We start from the raw sequence: 17121 nt of genomic DNA, 5'->3' as shown, positions 1-17121 counted from the left end.
GGTAGACTTTCAGTTTTGCAAAATGAAAAAGTTCTAGAGATTTTTTGTACAACAATGTGAATATACTGTACACTACTGAACAGTACTCTTAAAAATGGTTAAGGTTGTACCCTGGCCAGTGTGGCTCAGTGATTATTTTGTTGGCCTGCACAATGAAAGGTCTAGGGTTCAATTCCTGGTCCAGGGCACCTACCTAGGTTACAAGTTCACTCCCACCCCAGTGTGGGCAAATTTGGGAGGCAACCAATTGATGTCTCTCTCACATCAATGTCTCTCTCTCTCTCTCTCTCTCTCCCCCCCCCCCACTCTCTCTAAAAATCAATGGAAAAAATGTTCTCGGTGAGGATTTACAAAACAAAACAAAACCAAAAAAAATGGTTAAGGTTATAAATTTAATGTTATGTTTTTTAATCACAAATTTTAAATTAGTTAATATTATGTATCATTTTAAAAGAACCATCAATGGATGCTAAAAGTAGTGAGCAAAAGTATGATCAGAAACAGAATATTTGCATAGTCTTAAAGTATCTTCTCACAAGATACTAATTAAAAGGGGAAAAATGATAACTTTATAGTAGGGAAACCTGACAGACGCCAATTTAATAACTAAGTGATCAAAGTTAACATCACCAGTAATAAGACATACTGGCATCAGGTATCCTGGTATGATGTACTGAGACAGAAACATTACTTTCGCCAAAAATGCGTAACCTCAATCTAATTATAAGAAAATATTAGACAAACCCAAATTGAGAGACTACAAAAGGACATTGGGGGGGGGGGAACTAGTAATATTGGAAAAAGGTGTGTTGATTAGTTAGTATTAGTAGTATTATATCAATGTTAATTTCCTGGTTTCAATAATAATTACACTATGTACATGGAACATTAATATTCAAGGAAGCTAGATGAAGCGTATATAGAATTTACCATTATTTATTTTACAACTTTTCTATAAGTTTAAATTATTTCCAAAAAAAATTTTTAAAGCAGGATCACTGTAGTATGACAACTTTAAGAGATTTAGGAAAGACAGAGATGAGAGTACAATGTCCCTAGCTTTTTTAAAATAATATGGTTATAGCATTTGACACTACCCTAGAGATCACCTGCTACTACCACTCATCCAATGAAGGATTCTTTTATGTAATGCCTTTAACATACAGTCTTCCAACAATTGCTTCAATAGGTCTAGTAAGAGTAAATTTACTATGTCAAAATGTGTCCCATACATCCCATTATACTACAATTCTAATTAACACAAAGTTCTTCCTCATTCTGAGCCAAATTCGCCTCCCTGTTAGACATGTACCTGAGGATGTCATCCTGAGGCAGCAGTTTCTGACCAGGGGTTCTCAAAAATGGGAACATACACTGAGGTACAGTCAATAAGACAAAATGTCCAATTTATTTACATTGACTAAAATTACATCTTGTCAGCATGAAATAAACCACCCTAAGTTATCTATGTGGATGCTTTCCTATAATGCTACCGCAGAGCCTAATACAATACCTGGTATATATCAGGTACTCCAGAAATGTTTATGATTCAAAGAATCAGGCACAAGTCAGAGAGTCATATAATGAGTTCCCCTCTCCACCATCTATGCACACACAAATAACAAATGATTTGGAACTATATAGTAAATTCTATTAAAACTTTCCAATACATAAAAGTAATAGAACATAGTCTAACTCTGAAAAACGATAGCTCCCTAACTACCCAGAGTAGATGCCTCTTCTGCCCAGGCATATCCTTCATTCATTCAACTTAATTTAATACCTACTCTGTATCTGGCTTAGTGAGAAGCCCCGGAAATACAAGGACAAACAAGACATTTCTTCAGAAGGGCAAGGTTTACATACTATGAAGGGAATTACTGAATATTTTAAATATTTTAATACCTTATATTTATATAAGTAAATTACATAAATAGATACACAGATGCTCCTCGACTTACAAGGGGGTCAGAATCCAATAAACCCCCTGGACTTATGATGGGGTCACAATCCAATAAATCCACTGTTAAGTCAAAAATGCATTTAATACACCTAACCTACTGAAAGCTTAGCCTAACCTTAAACATGCTCAGAACACTTACATTAGTCTACAGTTGGGCAAAATCACCTAATACGATGCATACACTGTAGAGATCAGTTGTTTACCATCATGATCGAGTGGCTGACTGGGAGCTGCACCTCGCTGCCAATATTTAGCATCACAAGAGTATTATACCACATATTCCTAGCCCAGGAAAAGATCAAAATTCAAACCTGAACTACAGTTTCTACTGAATGCATATCGCTTTTACACCACTGTAAAGTTGAAAAATCTTAAATCAAATCATTGTAAGTTGTGGACCATCTGTAATTATATATCAAAAACAACTTTTTAATTGCATCAAATATAGAAAAGAAAGTTCATAGCTACAGAAGAAATTCATATAAATTGGTAAGAAAAATAAATTTCCCAGTAGATAAGTGGAGAAATTATATAAGCATACAATATTCCCAATCTGGAATACAACTGGTAAACATAGAACAAAATGTTTAACCCTGACAGATAAGCAAGTAAATGCAAAGCAAAACAAGGTAACATTTCCTACCCACTTAGTTTAAATTTTTTTAAAATACCTAACTTAGGGGCGATAATGATGAAAAACTAGTTATATATACACTGCTGGTGGCAGTATATATTAAAACAACTTTTTGGAGAGGTAAACTGTTCATACCCTTTGACCAAGGGTATACCTGCCTAGGAATTTATCTTTAATAATTAAAAATAAGAAAAATTATATATCAAGAAAACGATAACATTAAAGCCCATAATGGCAAAAAATTTTGTAAATAATTTTAATATCAAACAAAGGCTAAGTAAATAGAATAACATGCAGCCATTTAAAAATGTAATTATGAAATCTATCTAACAACATGAGCAATGTCTGTTCTAACAAGTGAAAAGGTACCAGAACATAAAATTCTGTGGATATTTGTTAAGGTACCTAAGGAAAAAATTAGTACACACCCACGGACTAGAAAAAAAAAGCAGATGTTTTCAGCTTGAGGTCATGAGTGATTTTTATTTCCTTTATTATTAATTATTTGTATGATTAAGAAAAATCAGGAGAAAAAAACTTTTAAGGAGCATCCATGTTAAACTACATTCTAATAAATTATGTGTCAATGGTAAATTAAGGCCTCAAATAATTCTTTGGATTTTATGTTCGTAAAAAGAAAAAAACAAAGAAAGAAACATTTCTTCCCCCAAATAAAAGTGTCTATGAAAAGAAACGTTAACCCTGAGGTGAATATCTGGAAGCACTCCCAACAGTAAAAATCATCAGACTGTGGCATGGTATCCTAGGCTAAGTTCCACTGTTGGGGTATTTAGAAGCAACGCCCTAGACACCATACTGTAGGAATCAGTCCTGAGCTGGCACCACAGAGACCCAGAAGTGGTCTCATGAGGTTTTTCCATCACACAATTTGGGTGGCTAATCTATAAATACATGATATTTGCACATAAACACTTAAGGTTTTCATACTAACCAAAGGAACAACAAACCTTACCTGGGAAGTGGCAGACAGAGTCCTGCCCCACTGTCCCCGTGTAGGAGACAAAGGTACCAACAGGCTGCATACTGGACCCCACTGGGAGATGCTAATCTGGTTCCTCTAAAGAAAGAAAAAAATAGTCCGTCAAGAATCTGTATCAGACTCCTTATGTAGAAGGCAAAGAGTATATACATATATGTTTAGAAATCCTGCCAGAACAGGGCACATGAAAAGAGAACATCTAAAACAGGACCAGGATCAAGCCTTCCAAAGCTTATCACTTTAAGGATAAGATTACCCTGCCTATTCCTGATCCATGGACTAAAAGAACTCTAGTAATAGCTGACTCAAGCAGAGAACATAGGCTCCCTATCAGTAGAGGAACAAAATAAGCAGACTTCAGGCATATTACAATAAAAATATCATTTTATTATTATTGATTGATTGATTTCTTTAGAGAGAGAGAGAAGAACTGGAGAAACATTGATTTTGTTGTCCCACTTACTTATGCATTCATTGGTTGATTCTTGTATGTGCCCTGACCAGGGATCGAAGCCACAACCTTGGCATATCAGAAAGATTATCTAAATAACTGAGCTATCTGGCCAGGATAAAAGTATCATTTCAATTAGAGTTTGCAATGCCTTTTCAAACTGACTTACCTGATAGTCATAGAATTCCTTTATAGTAAACAGTGCTGAGATTATCATCATCCCCAAAAGGATAAAGAAACTAGGGCTGAAATTTCTGGGGTGGAAAAACACACTTGGGCAAGTAATTTCCAAGACAAAAGAGATTAAATGGCTGAGCTAGACTGTGATTCAATTTTTCCCTCTGGCATTAGTGACCTCAGAAAGGTCTCTGGGCCAAAGTGAAAGGCTAGGCTGGAGAAAGGAGGAGCTCTACTTTGCTAAATGAGAAACCTGCTTTATTTTATGAACCTGAAACACATTCCACTGTGTAAATGGCATCCATGTACACAGCACTGGAAATCTCTATTCTAGGAACCAACTCTGGGGGAATCAAGGATTTCTTTCACTTGACCTGTAGACCTTATACAGTCATGCTGAGGACTGGATACACAAATTATTTGAACACAATTTGCCAAGCATAAACGACAATGCCAGGGGTCAAAAATTTGGATTCTAGTTTAAACTCAGCTACTCTAATATGATCTTTACAGGTAATTTAACCTCTATGACGCTCAGTTTCCTCATAGCAATTATTAGTAATACTTATGAGCACTTACTACATACCAGGCACTTTTCTAGGTACTTTACAGGCACTTTTCTAGGCACTTATATGAACTCATTTAAACCTCACAATCATCACCCAATGACCTAGGTATATTGTTATTATCCCATTTATATAAAGAAACTGAGGTATGGGTATGTCACATAGTTAATAAATGGCAGGGTTAGGATTTGAACCCAGGCAGCACGACTCCAGGGTCCAGGGCCATTTATGGAATGGAAGGGTCAAGGGAATATCTCCAAAGTCACTTCTGGCTCTCTCACTCTATGACCTAGTCTTGAACCAATTAATCCACAGCATAGTATTGTGGAAAGAGCCATGTACTTGGAATTAAAACACTGATTTGACTCTTGGCTTCACCGTTAGTAAGCTACAAACCTTTGTTGCTTCTTTTATAAAATAAAGAAAAATCCCTGCTTCTCAGGATTTTAAGAAAAATCAACAAATGTACTTTGCAGTATATCCAACTCAATAAATATTAAGTTGAATCTGAATCTCCATTTCCTTATGAGTAGGCAGAATTTTAAACCTAGAGATACTTTCTAAAGTGTCTCACAGTTCTAAAACTATATTAACTGTTTCTAATAGGCCATTCATAACATTATTTCAAATGAAAAATAAAGAATAAAAATATTTCATTTCAGCTGAGGTTTGATCTGTTGAGACGATTTTCAATTGAGAGACAGTTACTGGCTTTTTGCTGACAGATTTACCAGAATCATTCAATGCCAGATGCTCCTTTCCTAAAAATAAGATAAACCTTCTGCAGATTTAGGCCCGAAGTGCGGTGGGGGGGTGGGGGTAGTAAGAGAAAATTACAAGTAGGAATAATGAAAACTTTTTGGAAGATTTTCTGAAGAATTTCATCATATTTTTCCAATGTCAACAAAATTTTTCTCTGTAATTTTGGCTCTACTTGGTCTTATGCCAATACTTTAAATCAGTTCTTATTAGAAGAAAGGAGCAATCAGCTCTGTTCTTTCCCTCTCCAACCCTACAACAACAATTCTTGTCCAAACCCTTAATTGAAACTGCTGAGGTGTAGCAGAAAGGGTGTTTGAATCCCAAGCCTGCCATGAAATAGCTCTGTGACCCTGAACTAGCTACTCAATTCTCTGGGCCTCCGTTTTCCCTTAAGTAAAGTAGGAATAATAAAAGCTTCCTCAAAGTAGTGTTCCAAGGATCATTTGTAAAAGCACTTTGATAAGAGTAAAACACATACTCAAAGGCATCGTTAGTGTTAAAAACTGTTACTGAATTATATAAGTAAGTGCCTCTTTCATAGCAGCAAGAACCATTTCCTTAAAATATTATTTTGAACCTGGAATTCCCTTTCTCAAAAGCTTATAGTGGCTCCATGTACCTCTTTAATCAAACTTACACACCCGATCTTTACCAACTGGACCCCTCCAGACTCATCGTTATACTTACATACCCGCCTTGAATTCTCCACTCAGCAGTTCCAAAACCTGACTCAGATTCTCTGGTTTGAGAATCACTACTCCACTCCACTCCACACAAGCTAATCCCCTTGTAGTCATTTCTCTGGGACTCTCTTCTTCATTCCCACCCAAATCATGAGCTCATTGTTTCAAGGAGTTTCCCTAGGCTCCAAATTCTAGTTCTACTGACTCTATTTAGTTTCTTTTTCCTTTTCATCTCTTACAATACTTCATTTAATAAATATAAATCTGTGGAAGTACTTCTCTCCCTCTTACAGGTACTAATACATTTATAGCCATTCCCATTTAAAATTATTGCTCTAATTTTGGATAATATATACACCATTACTAAGGGGAGTTTTATTGTCTTTTTGCCTCGCCAACACTTCAAAACCAAAATTTTAAAGATAGGTTTCATGTTATTTCCTATGCATATTATAAAATGCACGTACCCAGCCAGCGTGGCTCTGCGGTTGAGCATCAACCTATGATCCAGGAAATCGAAGTTCGATTCTGGGTCAGGGCACATGCCCAGGTTTCGGGCTCAATCCCCAGCAGGGGGCATGCAGGAGGCAGCCAATCAATGACTTTCTCATCACTAATATTTCTATCTTTCTCTCCCTCTCCTTTCCTCTTTCTGAAATCAATAAAAATACAGTTTTTAAAAATGCAAGTGATTTTACATTTATATTTCAGATCATTCCGACAGCCCAGCCTTTTTTTTTTTTTTTTAATACACTTTAATCAGTCCACTAAGCAATCTGTTTCTGCATGTAGTTTTTAAGATACACAGTATTTTCCTTGGCTCACTCATGAGCTGGAAAAGGCTTTACAGGCAGTCAATTCTCCTACTCCCCATAGTTATACTTTATAAAGTGACTACAAGTAGAGTTAGCAAATACTGAACCATTGCTTCTAGGGGAAATGCAGGGTTAGGTTCCTGCAGGCCTCCGTTCACATTTTCATCAACCAATCAATACATAACCTTGTTTTATGTGTTTCTGTTTAAACATACCTTATTTAATATATGTTATTGATTCGTTAACATTGAACTCACAGCCAACAGCAAGCACTATAACTCATCCTGAACAAAAATTACCAAACATACAAACTTTCTCCATAAGAAACATCACAGCATTTTTGCACTTTGCATCATTAGACAGCACTTCAGCACTACACTTGCAAGCCAATTTTAAACAGAGAAATTACCAACAAAAGCACAAAAACAAAACAAACAAACAAAAACATGGCACTAACTAGACCATGAAAAGGATACTTGTTTACAAAAGTAGTGTGGCCTTGATCAACCTCAGCAAGAAACATGCATGCTGTAGCTCAAATTTTTCACCCCTCTACACATCCATAAATGACTGCAAAAGTTTCATAAGTATTGATTCTGAACTACAAATACAATTTAGCAAGTACAGTAGTCCCCATTACCTGTAGGGGATACATTCCAAGACCCCCAGTGGGCCTGAAACTGCAGGTAGTACCAAACCCTATATATATATATATATATATATATATATATATATATATATATATATACACATTTTCCTATACATATACACCTTTTCACTTAAAGGAAGCACTTTGTAGCTTCCCTTTAGTGTATGTGAATTACCAACATCACTACTCTTACGTCTTGGGGCCATTATCAAGTAAAATAAGGGTTACTCAAACACAAGCACTAAGATACTACAACAGTCATTCTGATAAGCAAGATGGCTACTAAGTGATTAACTGCTCAGTAAGTGTATACAGACAGCATGCATACACTGGAAAAAGGAATGGTTCCCTTCTTGGGAGGGACAGAGAGGGACAGTGTAAGATTTCATCATGCTACTCAGAACTGTGCACAATTTAAAACTTATGAACTGTTTATTTCAGGAATTTTCCATTTAATATTTTCAGTCCGAAGTTGACCATGGGTAACTGAAACCACAGAAAGCAAAACCGTGGATAAAGAGTACTACTGTATGTGCATTCACAAATATAAAATCTGTGAATAATGAAGACCAATCAAATCCTTTACTCTGTAATTCTCCAGTGGTGTCTGTATTCTGAATGCCATCAATACCAATTCCATTCTGTTGTCTAAAGAATAAACACTACTTTAGCAAACTCTCCTGCAAGTCACAATACAGCATGCTACAAAAGGGTACTTATACACACAGGAGGAGCAGAGAATGTTCAACCATTCCTTCAGTAATTACGGAGTACTCTGCCTCCTCCCACTTTGTTGGAGGTGTCCAATCTGAGCTTTCAAAAACTGACTACATACAGGAAGGATTTGCGCAAATGAGTAACTATATAGACAATGAAGAGTCAAGTTTTATCAGAGGAAGAAGTTGACAAGTATGAAAAGGCAGAAGGCTAGAATAAACACTGTGTATTGGGTTGGAATTACAGTAATTGGTGTATGTTTTTAATATATATAGATAAGTAGATAAAGAGATATATGTGTGTGTATATGTGTATTTCCTACCCCTGTCCTGATAGGGCCTGGAAGCAATGAGAGCCTTTTAGCAATGACCACATGTAGCATCCAGACTTGGTTTCTAAAAAGCAATAATCAGTAAAAGGAATCAGTCTTCTCTGAAGAAAAGTTGACTCCTGAAATGGATCAATGCTCCTGAAAGCCATATTCACAAAAAATGTCATTATTTGATATTTGATCTGGCCAGTAGTTCCTTGGAAGGCTCCATTTACAAGGCTGTCTTGGAACTCACCCAGTGTTAAAAACCGCTTTCCCCAGGAGCATTGACTGAAAACAAACTTGTAGAGGCATTTGTTTAACTCTGTGGCTGCCTGAGGCAGTGGATAACAATTGGGGAAAACAATAAGCTAAATGGAAAAGCTTAAAAGGAAAAGCAGGGGAAAGAGATGTTCGTAGGGACTTTGAAAAGCTCTGACATATTCCTGGGAATGTGAAGGCTATGCACATGCACAGGGCTGTGCACACACCCAGAGCTGTGCACATAAACAAGAAAGACCTGAGAATGCCCTAAGTTCTCACCTCTGGTTGACCTTGAGGCTCTGTACAAGCAGGGAAGTAAAGGTTAAGGCAGAGCTGTCAAATGTCTGGCAGAATGTTGAAGGCCCAGACATGCACACAGAGCTCCTCAGCAAAAACTCAGAGGCTTACTGGTTCCAGGCATTTAAGGAAATCTCCAACCATACATTATCTGACCACCAAGCTAACTGAGCAGAGAGTATACAACAAAGAATACAAACTTTACAGAATTAATTCAGAAAAGTCACTAAACAGAAAAACAATAACAAACTCTGGGAAAGGAACTGATTTCCAGAGTTGCCACATTATGTTCTTTCAAGTTTCCAGTTTTCAACAAAAATTTATGAAACACATAAAGAAATAAAATCCATACACGCGGGGGAAATCCAATAGAAACTGTCCCTGAGGAAGCTGAGACATTAGACAAACTAGACAAAGATTTTTGAACCAGCTATTTTAAATACTCAAGATCTAAAGAAGCCCAGCAGGGGTGGCTCAGTGGTTGAGCATTGACCTATGAAGCAGGAGGTCACAGTTCAATTCCCGGTCAGGGCACATACCTGGGTTGTGGGTTTGATCCCCAGTCGAACATTCGGAAGGCAACCAATCCATGTTTCTCTCTCACATCAGAGAGTGTGTGTGTGTGTGTGTGTGTGTGTGTGTGTGTGTGTGTGTGTGTGTCTCCCCCCTCTCTTCTTTCCTCTCTCTAAGCATGTCCTTGAATAAGGATTGAAAATAATAATAATAATAATAATAATAATAATAAAAACTCTGGAGTTGAAAAGAACAATAAATAAACTAAACATTTCACTAGAGGGGTGCAACAACAGAGTTGAGCTGAAGAATCACTGACCTTGAAGATAGGTCAACTGAGATTATCCAGCCTTAAGAACAGAAAGAAAAAATAATAAAGAAAATTTAACAGAGCCTCGGAGACCTATGGAACACCACCAAACATACTGACATGTATAATGGGAGTCTCAGAAGGGGAGGCAAGAAATAAAGGGACAGAATAAAATATTTAAAGAAATACTGGCAGAAAACATCCCAAATTTGATTTAAAAATCAATCTATAAATCCAAGAAGTTCAACTAACTCTAAGTAGGATAAACTCAAGAGATCCATAAATAGACATATTATAATCAAGCTGCTGAAAGACAATAACAAAGACAGAATCTTGAAAGCAGCAAGAGAAGCAATTCATCATTTACAAGATATCCCAGATAATGTAACAGCTAATTTCTCCTCAGAAACCATGGAGGCCAAAAGGCAGTGGGATGAAATATTAAAAGTGCTGCGGGGGGGAGGGGAATAAGGCTGTCACAAGAATTCTATACGGTGTCCCCAAAAAAAGTATACACACACTGCACTGGCAGGTGTGGCTCAGTGGTTAGAGCATCAGCCTGTACACTGGAGGGTTGTGGGTTCAATTCCTGGTCAAGGGGATGTGCTGGGTTGCAGGTCTAATCCCCACCCCTGCTCAGGCCCGTGTGGGAGGCAACCAATAGATGTGTCTCTGTCACATCAATGTTTCTCTCTCTGTCTCTCCCCTCTCTCTTTCCTTGTCCCCCTCTCCCTTTCACTCTCTCTAAAATCAATGGAAAAAAATATCCTCACTCCTAGGGTGAAGATTAAAAAAAAATGTAGCCAGGCCGGGCGTGGCTCAGCGGTTGAGTGACGATCTAGGATCCAGGCGATTGGGTTCAATTCCCGGTCAGGGCACATGCCCGGGTTGTGGGCTCGATCCCCGGTTGGGGGCGTGCAGGAGGCAGCTGATCATCGACTCTCTCATCATTGATGTTTCTATCTCTCTCTCTCTCCCTCTCCCTTCCTCTCTCTGAAATCAATAAAGACACTTTTTTTAAAAAAAATGTATACACATACTTTGAATAATTATAAAGGCAGTGTTTATTAAAATACATTTCATTTTCAAAATTGAGCTATCAGTTGTTAAAGTGTATATACATTTTTTTCAGACACCTTGTATATCTAGCAAAACTATCATTCAAAAGTGAAGGAAAAATTAATACTTTCTAGATAAATAAAAACTAAGGGAATCTATCTATAACAGACCTGCCCTACAACAAATACTAAAGGGAGATCTTCAGGCTAAAATAAGACTTTTGACACTACATTAACTTAAATCCACATGAAGAAGTAAAGTGCACTGGTAATGGTAACTATTTAAATAAATAAAAAATATACTATAAATGTATTTTTTTAACTTTTTTATTGAATTTATTGGGCTGACATTAATTAATAAAATTATATAGGTTTCAGGTGTACATTTCTATATCATCTTTATATTGTATTATGTGAAGTTCACCATCCCAAGTTTCTTTCCATATCCTCTTCTATCTCCCCCACCCCCACTTCCCTCTAATAATCACCATACTGTTGTCTGTGTCTGTTTGTTTGTTTTTGTTTAATCTCTTCACCCTTTTCACCCAGCCCCCCAACTCCCCTCCCCTCTGACAGCTGTCGGTCTGTTCTCTATCTTTCTAATTTGTTAGTTTATTTTGTTCATTAGATTCCACACATAAGTGAAATCATATGGTATTTGTCTTTCTCTGCCTTATTTCACTTAGCATAATGCTCTAAATGTATTTTTCACTTGTAATTATTTTTTAATTTTTAATTTAAAAGACAACTGAATAAAGCAAAAATTATAAATCTACGTTGATGCGCATATAATCTAAAAAGATGTCATTTAAGGCCCGGCCGGCCGTGGCTCAGCTGTTGAGCGTCGACCTGGGATCCAGGCGATCGGGGTTCGATTCCCGGTCAGGGCACATGCCAGGGTTGGGGCTTGGTCCCCAGTCCGGGGCCTGCAAGAGGCGGCTTCTATCTCTCTCTCTCCCTCTCCTTTCCTCTCTCGGAAATCAATAAAGACATATTTTTTAAAATAAATAAATAAATAAAATAAAAAAATAAAAAGATGTCATTTAAATGACAATAATGGCACAAAGTATGAGAGAAGGAATGGAGCAATATTTAATCAAAAGCTTTTATATACTCTTATTGAAATCAAGTTAGTAATAATCCAAACTAGATTGTTATAAATTAAGATGTTAATTATAATCCCCAGGCAAACACTATGAAAATAACAAAAAATAATAGTAAAATCTTATACTATATACAAAAATTAACTCAAAATGGGTCAAGACCTACATTTCTTTTTAATAGTGTTACTGATTTTTTTCAGAGAAGGGAAAAGAGAGAAACATTGATGTGAGAGCACAACATTGATCAGCTGCCTCCTGCAGATCCCCTACTAAGGATCAAGCCCAAAGCCCAGGCATATGCATGACTGGAATCAAACCAGCAACCTCTAGGTGCATGGGACGATGCCCAACCAACTAAGTCACACCAGCCAGGCCAAAGACCTAAATTTAAGGCCTAAAACTATGAAACTTTTAGAAGAAAACATAAGGGAAAGCTTCATGACATTGGACTTGACAATGATTTCTTGGATATAACATCAAAAGCACAGACAAAATGAAAAATAGTTAAGTTGAAATTCATCAAAATTAACTCTTGTGCATCAAAAAATACTATCAACAAAATGAAAAGGCAACCCATGGAATGGGAAAAAATATTTGCAAATCATATATCTGATAAAGGGCTGATACCCAGAATATATAAAGGACTCCTACAACTCAACAATAATAAAAAACAACACTCAATTAAAAAATGGGCAAAGGACTTAAACAGACATTTTCCTGAAGATATACTAAAGGCCAATAAGCATATAAAATATGCTGAGCATCACAAATCATTAGAGAAATGCAAATCAAAACTACAATGAGATACCGCCTCACACCCATTAAGATGGTCACTATGGAAAAAAAAATTAACTATTGGTGAAGATATGGAGAAATTGGAACTCTGTGTTTTGCTGGTAGGAATGTAAAATGGTTCAGCTGCTGTGGAAACAGAATGGCAATTCCTCAAAAAATTAAACATGGACTTACCATATACTCCAATAATTCCACTTCTTAGTTTATACCCAAAAGAAGTAAAAACAGGGACTCGAACAGATATCTGTATACCCATGTTCATGGTAGCACTATTTCACAATAGTCAAAAGGTAGAGTAACCCAAGTGACCACTGACAAATGAACAGATAAATATACTGTGGTATATATACACAATGGAATAGTATTCAGCCTTAAAAAGGAAGGACATTCTGACACATGCTACAACATATATAAACCTTGAGGACATTATGCTAAGTGAAATAAGCCAGTCACAAAAGGACAAATACTGTATGATTCCACTTATATGAGGTACACAGAGTAGTCAAAATCTTAAAGACAGAAAGCAGAATGGTGGTTGCCCTGGGCTGAATACAGAGTTTCAGTTTTGTAAAATGAAAAAAGTTCTGTGGATGATGGTGGTGATTTTGGCACAACAATGTGAATGTATTGAACCCTGAACTGTATCCTCAAAAGGGCTAAAATGGTAAATTTTATGTTATATGTATTTTACTAAAAATTTTTTTAAAGTACAGTGTGGCTTTCTGCAATTTGTATTACTGTCAAAGAAATGCAGAAATGATCACCAATGCCCAGGACAGCTCATAAAACTATAAGCAAGTCCCATTGCACTGCTCAAAAGGCCAGTGCTTCTGCTGGAGCTATTCAACAATAGTGTTTTAGTTTCCTCCTCCTTCCCAAACCCATCATTAGAGAGGAAATAAAACTGGCCACTAAGCCTGACAGAAGAAAAAGTAAAGGAAGACTAATGAGAATGTTTCAGGAAGACTAGTTCTCTGTGGTTCAATTTTCTTATCAGTAAAATGGGAAAAATAATAGTGCTTACCTCTTCAAGGGACTGTTGTAAGGATTAAGTTCACATATATAAAGTATTTAAGAGTGCTTAGCACATGGCAAGTGCCCTATAAATGTTAGCTGTCAATATTATTGCCCAGGAAATCTCAACACCTTGCTTCAACTACAACCTTTATCTCAGCGCTCTCTCCCCTTCTCTCTCTCTCCTGAACACCAACTCTCCAGCTGCCAAAAGTTTAAATATATATGTGTATATACACGTATATACATATGTGTGTGTGTGTATATACACATACATATATATATCCAGCTGGATCTTCTCAGTGGACACTGCTATTAACTCAGTCATCAAATGCTGACCTGGGACTCACTGTTAAGACTCCCCCTTCTCCCTCACCCTAAACATCTAACCTCTCACCAAGCCCTATATACTGTTTCCTCTTGAAGCCATCCCTTCCTCTTTAACCACACTGCTCCTCCCCACTTACTACAGGCCCTTATCACTTCTTCTAGGATTACTTAAGTAGCGGCTGACTGGCTTTGGGGTCTCTAATCTTAGCTCTCTCTGATCCATCCACAACTGCTTCAGTGATCTATTAAAACAAAAATCTAACAGTGGGTATGTGAATGTTTACTATGTTGACTATTAAAAACAAAATTTATACTTTCAAAATAATTTAATTTAGAAATGCATTTAAACATCACTACTACCAGCTGATTCTCTGATCAACCCTATCAAATTTACTGTTACGAAAATCTGAGGCTCAGAGAAGTTAGGTGACTTGCTCAAGGTCACACCCACAGTAAGTAACAGAGCCAAGCTTTAAGCCTAGGCCCTTCAGCCTCCTAAACGCGTGCACTTTCCTGTATCTGTGAGTTACTCACAGTGCCTAACCCAAATGCCTTTTTGGAGTAGGTGATCAATAAATATCTGCTACTCTGATGTTTACTGACACTTTCAACTTGTCCTAAGGGAGTTTCCACTGCTTTGTCACTGGAATGTTAACATTTATAACATAAGTTAAAAATACTTCAAAGAATCACAGTATAAAGTGAAAGTTACTTTCCTTATCTAAATTTGCTTTTTCCCTGAAAAGATTAATAGAAAGGGATAAATGAGGGGAGGATCCAACTACTAGAGGACAGATCCAACTAATAGAATCCATTCAGAGAGGTACGTTCTATGGATGCTACCACCTCAGAAGAAATGAACCTGAAACAGTGCGCATGCTCAGGAGCAAGAGTATTTAAGATAGCTGGGGTATCCACTAACTTCCAAAACAAACCAAGGGGTTTATTTCAGGTATTCAGCCCAATAAATGTTTCATCTCTTCCCCCAAATATCCGTCTTAAAAACTAAATAACTTAGGACATCCCGGTCGTCATTTCCTTAGCAGTCCTCAGACCTGAATCAATTTCTGCCCTTGCATCAACAATTACTCCACCAAGTGAATCTTTCTGTAGGTTATAAGAGCTATTCTTCAAGCACACATTTACTGAGGAGCAATCTTGGGCACTACACTTTGCTAGGCTGACAAGAAACACAAGTAAAACTGCAGTCCTTGTGAGCCACACATAAAAAGATTAGAAAGAAACACGAGTGTAAAATAACTCAAAAGACAGCCAGAGGCAGGAACATACAGCGACTGCTATGAAAAAACAAGGTCCTTGACCCAGGTTTTGAAAGACTTGCTAAAATTATACTCTCCCATCCCTCCATGGTTAGCAACTAAGCTCTGTATCCTCCTAACCTTTTTCTGCTGCCACTTTCTTTCTCCTTTACTTCCTCGAAGTCACAATATGCTAGAAGGATCCGGACTGTATCACGAGAGGTGTTAAGAAGTCTAGCAGTCCCTCCTTACTTCATTCATTCAACATTTATTGAACACTTACTCTACGCCTGACACTGTGCTAGGCAAGGGGAAGAAGCCAGGTATGGCCCGGTCCTCTAAGCGTACTCCACTTAAGCGCAGTTACGAACTGGCTTGCTGATATCTGAAACCAACCCACGGAAACACAGAATCCGAAGGGACCGCAGATTAAGGTCCTACCTCTTCTCACACAGGGCCCCTGAGGTCTGAACGTGACTTACCAACGTCACACTGTACCTCTGCGACAGAACAGGGGCTAGTCAGAACCCCGAAATGCCAACCAGCGCCCCACGTGCTGCCTCTCCCTGAGGGGAAGCGGCCGCAGCTGCGACTGAGGAAAACCAAACGTCATCGGATTTTGGTCCGATGTCACTCCCCCTCTCCTCCAAAGACGGGGAAGCCACGGCCGAAAAGGGTAGAGGGAGGTGGGAGGCTGCCTCAGTCTCCCCGCAGGGAGGCGGTCGCGCAGCCCCGCTGCCGCACAGGCTCCCCTCCTGCACTTTCGTCCCGTTTCTCCCACCCGGTCCTCTCCGACACCAACCCCGGGCCCGGCGGACGACCCTACAAAATTATTCCTTCACTCACAAGGACTCGCACCAGCAACGCCATGTTCCTCAACAACCATTTCCGGGTGAAGGGTGGGCTTCCGGAGTCCCCGCGGCCACCACGCCCTCTCCCTTCCCCTCCCTCTCCCCGGGTCGCCGTCTCCCGGGAGCGTGCCCAGGCAACGGCGGCGCAGGCGCACAAAGGCCACCGCCGCCCGACCGGCGCGCGCTTCCCGGGTGCGCGAGGCTGCGGCGGCTCCTCCCTTGCGCGCTCTCTCCGTCTCCCTCTCCCTCGCTCTCGCCCACACCTAGCCCGTCGCGGAGGCTGAAGTCCTCCTTCCTTGACCTCCGGCTTCTCGGCTTTCATGGCTCACTCCTTAACGCCCGCCTCACCCAGCCTCACTACTCAGCGCCCTCCTATCAGAGCTCCTCCTTTGCCTGCCTTTTCACTAGGGTTGAAAGAACAGGCTCTCGGGAGGTCCGTTAAACGAGTCTGAGAAGGGGTAGTAGCAGAACACAGGGCACAGGTGAGCCCTGCGAGTCAGGAGAAGAGGACAGTCCCACGCTGACCTGAGGCCTGGCAAGGAGGGAGCTTTGGCGGTTTGGGGTTGTGGGGTTGTTTCATGGGAACATCTCTGAGGGTTG

At 38.8% G+C, this 17121-nt stretch overlaps 1 protein-coding gene across 2 annotated transcripts in view; it reads right to left on the bottom strand.

Annotated features, from left to right (window-relative positions):
• UQCC1 (ubiquinol-cytochrome c reductase complex assembly factor 1) overlaps nt 1–16724 on the bottom strand; it is a 93140-nt gene extending 76416 nt beyond the window's left edge. Inside the window, exons 1-2 of one of the 2 annotated variants that reach the window (XM_081149298.1) lie at nt 16517–16724; nt 3571–3675 (exon numbers count right to left, since the gene is read on the bottom strand). In XM_081149298.1, coding sequence (XP_081005424.1) covers nt 3571–3675; nt 16517–16540 — 129 coding nt within the window. In that variant the 5' untranslated portion in view covers nt 16541–16724. The remainder of the gene's footprint in view (nt 1–3570; nt 3676–16516) is intronic. The other variant, XM_081149299.1, reaches the window with a different exon arrangement.
• Nucleotides 16725–17121: the final 397 nt, after the last annotated feature.

The sequence above is a fragment of the Miniopterus schreibersii genome (assembly GCF_964146895.1).
Source record: "Miniopterus schreibersii genome assembly, chromosome: 10".
NCBI lineage: Eukaryota > Metazoa > Chordata > Mammalia > Chiroptera > Miniopteridae > Miniopterus > Miniopterus schreibersii.
Note: the sequence above shows the minus strand (reverse complement) of the source record. Positions and strands in the feature narration are given on the sequence as shown.